Source organism: Haliaeetus albicilla, chromosome 11 (assembly GCF_947461875.1).
Source record: "Haliaeetus albicilla chromosome 11, bHalAlb1.1, whole genome shotgun sequence".
Classification (NCBI taxonomy): domain Eukaryota; kingdom Metazoa; phylum Chordata; class Aves; order Accipitriformes; family Accipitridae; genus Haliaeetus; species Haliaeetus albicilla.
In genome coordinates, this window is record NC_091493.1 from 26529963 (window position 1) to 26536775 (window position 6813).

The 6813-nt window shown below is 54.6% G+C and overlaps 1 protein-coding gene across 1 annotated transcript; it reads left to right on the forward strand.

The window, feature by feature from the left end:
• The first annotated feature begins 1846 nt into the window (after positions 1 to 1846).
• LBX1 (ladybird homeobox 1) lies at positions 1847 to 4828 on the forward strand. Its single transcript, XM_069796841.1, has 2 exons — positions 1847 to 2888; positions 3214 to 4828. The coding sequence occupies exons 1-2, from the start codon at positions 1847 to 1849 to the stop codon at positions 3714 to 3716; spliced, it is 1545 nt and encodes a 514-aa protein (XP_069652942.1). The 3' UTR covers positions 3717 to 4828.
• The last annotated feature ends 1985 nt before the right edge of the window (positions 4829 to 6813 follow it).

Below are 6813 nucleotides of genomic sequence, written 5' to 3' on the forward strand. Positions count from 1 at the left end.
AGGATCCAGAACGGTTTGCGGGGCTTCGCTGTCTCTGGCGCAGTTTTGCCCCTGCCCTGAGAGGAGCGGGCTGCGCTCAGGGTGGGGGCGCAAGTTGCGCCCCGGGTCTCTGCTCCGCTCCGCGGGGAAGGCGGGCCGGGATGCAGCCTAGAGCCGGCGGCTCCTCGGCGCATCCCAAACGCCCGCCAGCCCGCCCAAACTCTCACCCAGGAACGAGACTATTTTCCTTTCTTTTTTTTTCCCCCTTTTTTTCTCTTTTTTTCCTTCTTTTTTTTTTTTTTTTAATCTTATTTCTGTAATTATAACACCAGCATCCCCGGCTGAGTTCTCAATAAAACCCGGATCCTGACATAAAACGCCACGCTGGAAAATAATGCGAGGGGACACAAGGGAAAGGAGGAAAGTCTCTAATTGGTTAAAATATGTTTAAATCACTTCATAAAACCCAAGCAAAGCGAAGCAAATAATCCACCTAGCAAAGCAAAGAAGCCGGGCGATTTAGAATCAGTGTAATTCGCTCCCCCCCGACCGGCTCCCCCCAGCTCCTCGCAGTATTTGATATGATGAATAACCCAATATAGGCCTTTAAAAATAGGTCACTGCATAAAGAGACTCCCAGAGAGCTATAAAAAATGGGAAGAGGGCGCTTTAAGGAGAGGAGCCATTTGCTTCTTTTGTGCTTGTTTGGTACCCAGCGGCCTGGGAGCTGCCAGCCGCCCTCCTCCTGCCCGTCAAGGTGAGGAGGGAAAGTTAGGGCCGGATCCGGCCCCGGCCTCCCCTCCCGCCCCGCCGCCCGGCGATGCGCCCGGCGGCCGCCGCCCGCCCCGTCCAGCCCCGGCCCGGCCCGGGGCCCTCGGCCCGGCCGCCCCGCGGGGAGCGTGGAGGGGTGCCCCCGCGCAGGGTGGGGGCCAGGCCCGTTCACCCCCCGGCTCCGGGCTTTGTCTCCGGCCCTGCGGAGCGGCGAGACCGCAGCGGGCCGGTGGCCCGGGGAAAAATAATAAGGAGCGGTTCTGGCCCCCACGGACGGCCGCGCCGGGCCGGGCTGGGTTTCCCCGAGGGTGGGGGTCGCAGCAAGCCCCGCCGGCGCTGGGCCCCTCCAGAGCCGCCGGCGGGCTCGCAGCAAAAGGCCTCGGGCTGGAAACCGGCCCGCTCCGGCCCCGACACGGCGCTTTACGGGGCGGCGGAGCCCGGCCGCTGCCCGCCCCTTCTCCCCGCGCTGCCCCCGGTCGGGATCACCCGGTGCCAACGGAGCCGAAGGAGCCGCCGATATCCCGGGAGCGATCCCGACCCGCGCCCCGCCGCGCAGCCCCTCCGTGGGCACCCCCGGCACCGGCACCCTCCCGGGGAGGGGGGGGGACACCTGCCCCGCCGCCGAGCTGCCCCCGCCCCGGCCCCCGCAGCCCGCTCCGGCACAGGGCGCTGGGAAAGAGGAGCACGACAAATTCGGCGGAAACCTTCGGATTTTATTGGAAAGGAAAGGTCTGCCTTACCTGGAACCAGGCTCGCCCCTTCTTCCCCTCATTAAAAAAATCAAACGGCTCTGGGTAGAGCCGAAGAGAGACATTTTAAATAAACTAGTAGCCGAAATTAACAGGAGGGAGAAATAGAAGAAAAAAAAAAATCTCGGGGGGAAGAAAAAAAAAGATACCGCCGGATATTTTTCGTTTTGTTTTGTTTTCGCTTATTATTATTTTTCACTATACTGTATTATCCCGATGCAATAAAGGCTGGTTTGTAATGTAATTTAAAAATATATATGTCCAAACAAATAGCAGGGCCAGAATATGACAAGTGCATTCAGCATTATAATTCAACTGGGCTCCACCTCCATACCGCCTCCTAATTAATGGGTCTCCGAACTTGCAAAAGCCTGCATTGGACAGAGAGAGAGAGAGAGCGCGAGAGAGAGAGAGAGAGAGGGCGAAAAGTGTCATTGAAGATAATTGATTACCTCCCAATCAACAATAACTTGTTAGCAATAGTCAATTACCCCGTCTCTTCTCGCCTCTTTCCCCCTGGTCCGAGGTCTCGGTGCGAGGGCTGCTCTCCCCCTCTCCGAAGTCGTCTTTTTTTTTTTTTTTCTTTTTTCCTTCTTTTTTTTAAATTATTTGGGGGGGGTATTCGCTCTTGGGGGGGGGCAGGGAAAGTGCTGCGATTTGGGGTGTTTCTTAAAATAGCAGCTGGGAAGAGGAAGAGAGAGGAGAGAGCGAGCGAGCGGAGAGTGAGGAGAGAGAGAGAGGGAGGGGGGGGGAAATCCCCGACCCAAAACCCTGGGACAAGAGGTGCGGCAGGACCACCTCTCGGCGAGGGACCGACGGCAGCTCCGCTCCCGGCCGCAGCCCGCCGCCCTGCCCGCCCTGCCCGCCCTGCCCGCCCTGCCCGCCGCCAGACGTGGCTCTCCCCGGGAGGACCCGGGGCTCCTCCGCCGGAGTTGGAGGTGGGCTTCAACTTTTGCTCGCTGTCTCCGCCGCAGTCACCCCGCGGTCCCGCCGGGGGCTTCTCCCCGCGGCAGCGCATCCCCGTCGCGGGTGGGGAAGGCAGCCCCGCGCGGCCGGGCCCCACCATGACTTCCAAAGAAGAACCCAAGCCTTCCTCGGGGGAAGAACGGCGGCGGAGCCCCTTGGATCACCTCCCACCGCCGGCCAACTCCAACAAGCCCCTCACCCCCTTCAGCATCGAGGACATCCTCAACAAGCCCTCGGTGCGGAGGAGTTACACCCTCTGCGGAACGGCCCACCTCCTCTCCGCCGCCGAGAAGCACCCCCCGGCCGGGCTGCCCCTCTCCGGCCGGGCGCTGCTCTCCCAAACCTCGCCCCTCTGCGCCCTGGAAGAACTGGCCAGCAAGACCTTCAAGGGGCTAGAAGTCAGCGTGCTGCAGGCGGCCGAAGGTAAGCCCCTCGCAGAGTGGGGGGATCCTCCCGCGGGTGGGTGCCCCGCTCCTCCCCACGGCCTGTTTTTCCTTCCTCCCCCCCCGGGCCCCCCCCATCTCCCGGGGTGTCGCACGGGGTGGGATGGGGGGGTCCCGGGGCGGCCGGTACCCGGCGGCATCCTCCCCCCTGCGGCCCTCGGGGTGCGGGAACGGCGGCTCTGCCCCGCTGCCCGCCCCCCCCAACCCACCCACCCCCACCCCCCCGATACCGACGTGGGGTCTGGGGGCTCGGGGGGGGGGGGAGACATGGGGGAAGCGGCGACAATCTGGCGGCTCGTCGGCAGGCAGGGACGGGATGACGATCTTCGGTCAGCGGCAAACGCCGAAGAAGCGTCGAAAGTCGCGGACGGCCTTCACCAACCACCAGATCTACGAGCTGGAGAAGCGGTTCCTCTACCAAAAATACCTGTCACCGGCGGACCGGGACCAGATCGCCCAGCAGCTGGGGCTCACCAATGCCCAGGTCATCACCTGGTTCCAGAACCGCCGCGCCAAGCTCAAGCGAGACCTGGAGGAGATGAAGGCCGACGTGGAATCGGCCAAAAAGCTGGGCCCCAACCCCGCCGTGGACATCGTGGCCTTGGCCGAGCTGGAGCCCAGCGCCGAGGGAAGGGGCAAGGCGCGGTCCGGTTCCCCGCCGCCGCCCCCCTCCGCCGCCCGGGAGCCCGGCGCCCCGCCGCCGCCCCGCCCCGCCTCGCCCCCCACGGAGCGGCCCCGCAGCCGCCGGGACAGCGAGGAGGAGGAGGAGGAGGAGGAGGAGGACGTGGAGATCGACGTGGATGACTGAGGGGCGGCCGGCGGGCCTCTCCCCCCACACCCACCCCCCCCACTACCACACCACCCCCCCGGCCCGGCCCGCTGCCCCCCACCGCCCCACCCCGACAGCTCCAAATCGGCACCCCCGGCCCCCCATCCCGGCCCCGGCAGCGCGGCAAGGCGGCTGCTCCCCCTCGGTCGGAGCAATAAGCAATAGAAACCCACCACAAACACCCACACGCAAACACAAATTAATTTAGGGTAGAGTCGGTATCCCTCCGCCTGTCACATCTTCGGAATGGTGCAATTACGGACGGCTTCTGTATAAATATTTAAACGTATATATTGGATTTTTTTTCCTTCCCCCTTCTTTTTGAGGTTTTGATTTTTTTTTTAATAGCTATCAATGACGATTATTTTGTCTATACGGGAGACGCGTAACCTTGGAATAAACTCGGCTTCCAACAGATGTTTGGGTAGGCAGTTGTTTTCAAAAGACTTCCGAAACGAACCACTTTAGAGGAGATTTAAGTTAGACTTGAAACGGCAACAACAAAAATTAGCCACTTTCCTTTCCTTGCATGTTTCAGATGTGCACGAAGTAATTTTTTTTTCCTTTTAAAAATATTTTTTTCTTTCGCAATCTTGGGAACTTGGGGATGGGTTATAATGCAAGTTGAAAAATATATACTTTCTTTTTTTCCTAGAGCATAGAGATTTGTCTCAAATGCAATTTCTGCCTCATTTTACCAATTAAAAGCTATTTTTACCATTTTCTGCTATTGTTGTGCTTTTATTAAAAAGCTGCCTTTCGTATTTTTGATATGAAGGTGGTAACAAAAAAAACGAAAATGAAAAAAAAATCCTAGAATTATTTTTTACTCTTTTTAGAATTTTTGCATGCTACGGAAATAAAAAAGGACAAATCCCAAGATCAATACATTTAAATATTACAGTATAAATTTAAAAAAATGTACAGATTTAAGACCTGTTTTTGTTTGAATTGTACAAATTTTAAAAGGCCTGCTATTTAAGTTCCGGTAGGGACAATGTCGCTTTATTTACTGTCTCTTAGAATTGTACAGATAGCTCTTTTTTCCGATACAATAAAATCTTTACCATTTTAATATACTTTTAACGTCCTTCTTTGTGAACGAAGAACCGCTCCGCTGGCCCGAGGTTACGACAGACTTTCTCCCCCCAGGAATCTTCCATCCCGTTTGCATTTAAAGTTACTTTACCCGCATTACCTGTGAGAAAACGACGGGGAAGGAGCACACGAGCGAGAACTTTATTACTTCTTGTTTGTTTGTTTGGGGCTTTGGTTTGTTTGGGGTTTTTTCGTTAAGGTTAAGGCCAGGTAGAGGTTTAGCAGAGGGAGAATCCGGCAGATCAATAAGGCAGGAGGTGCGGGGAGCGCTTCCCCGGCGCGGGGGATGCGCGGCGGCCGGAGCGGGACCGGGACCACCGGTCCCCCCCTCCCGCACCACCGCTCCCGCCTCCAGCAGGGCATTTCCAGCCCGAAATTAGAGAGGAAAGGGAGGAGGGGAGGGGAAAAAAAAAAAAAGAAAAGCAAGAAAAAACAAATCCGAGCGGAGGGGAAGGAGTTATCACCGATTTGGACAAAAGGAGCGGGGTGTGTGAGCGGGGGGAGCTGCCCTCCGCCCGGCGGGCCAGACCTCCCGCTCCTGGGCAGAAGCGCTGCCACGGGGACACGAGGATGGAAAATGTTTCATTTCCTCCCTTTCCTTTTCTTTTCTTTCCGCCCCCCCTCTCTTCCGCCCCCTCCAAAAAAAAAAAAAAAATTAAGGCTTTAGTGAATGTGTTTTCTCTTGGCAGCGTGACCTGCCTTTGGAGTCGAGCAACGTGTGTTTCTCCCTATTCTTTGCAAAATTTATGTGAGAAAGACAAATCTGGTGTACAGTGGCAGAGCTCGGCGGAGAAGTGTCCAGATAAGACAGGGTTGGTTTGTGGGTTGGATTTTTTTTTTTTTTTTGGTCCAGTTTCTCCGAGGCTAAATAAATCTTTCTCCTCTTTGAGAATGGATGGGGTTGTAATTTTTAGCGTAAAGCATGAAAACTGGGGACAAATGAGCCCTCTTCTCTGAAGTGACAAGCGACAATGGAGCATATACAGCCTCCTGCGGTTCGCCATGCTGAAACAAGCGTGCCCCTCCGCAGCAGAGAGAAGGCGAGCGCTTGGAGACCATATGGTTTTTGAATTTTCTTCACAATTTCCAGACAATTTGATGGATTAGGTTAACCCTCCCTTCCACTGTTTAACTCCACAACAATGGGAGCAGAGCTGTTCTCCCTTCGTCGGGGCATCTGTGCGCTTCTATTCTTCTCTCTTTCTCTCTTGGTATTTGGAACAAGCCTATGAATTACAATGAAATTCACTTTTCTTTAGTATTATTTGGAAGAGCACTTGTTTTCCGCCACCTCCCGCCCCCACCCCGCCATCCCCTCTTTTTTTGTTTGTTTGTTTTTTTTGTTTTGATTGGTTTTTTGGGGTTTTTTGGTTTTTTTGTTGGTTTTTTTTTTACCTCCGAGTGATAGCTTTGACTTCTGTCCAGATCTCTCGGAAAGCCTTCAATCTTGTCCTTAAGTGTTTTTATGCTAAACAGGCAAATCGTAAATGCTGAGAAACTGTGACATTTATGTGAAGATCTAGTTAAAGGGCTTTATTTGTTTTCTTTATCTGTTCTTTTTTTTCTCCCCCCATTCCCTCTCCTCTTCCCCCTCCTCTCCTGTTCCCTCCCTCCCCCCAGTCTTTTATTCTTTTGTCTTGGAATGGATTTAATGAGGCTGCAAACACTACAATTCAATATAACCAAGAAATAAAAAAAAAAAAAAAAGGTGGCTGGGTGTATGGAAAATAGGCTGGGAGTTAATTTGGATTTCTGATCTATTGACTTCTGTGTGGAAAGAGAAGAGATGCCGGGCCGCCTTGCACCCGCAGAAGTTTACCACACGTGGCTGGGGCGGGTTAGTAAATAAAGCCTCCTCTCGAAGATTTGCAGCGTGTTAATTTGGCTCGCCCCCCATTTCCAAATAGCTGGGATTTTGGTTATTTAATTTGCATACTGAAAAACAAAAGCGCTTTTTTTTTTTTTTTTTTTTAGCTTA

Bases quoted from the DNA above. Each gene is read 5' to 3' on its own strand.
- LBX1 (XM_069796841.1), top strand. From the start codon at position 1,847: ATGGGTCTCCGAACTTGCAAAAGCCTGCATTGGACAGAGAGAGAGAGA. The intron at 2,889-3,213 runs GTAAGCCCCTCG...GCTCGTCGGCAG, and splicing joins CGTGCTGCAGGCGGCCGAAG to GCAGGGACGGGATGACGATC.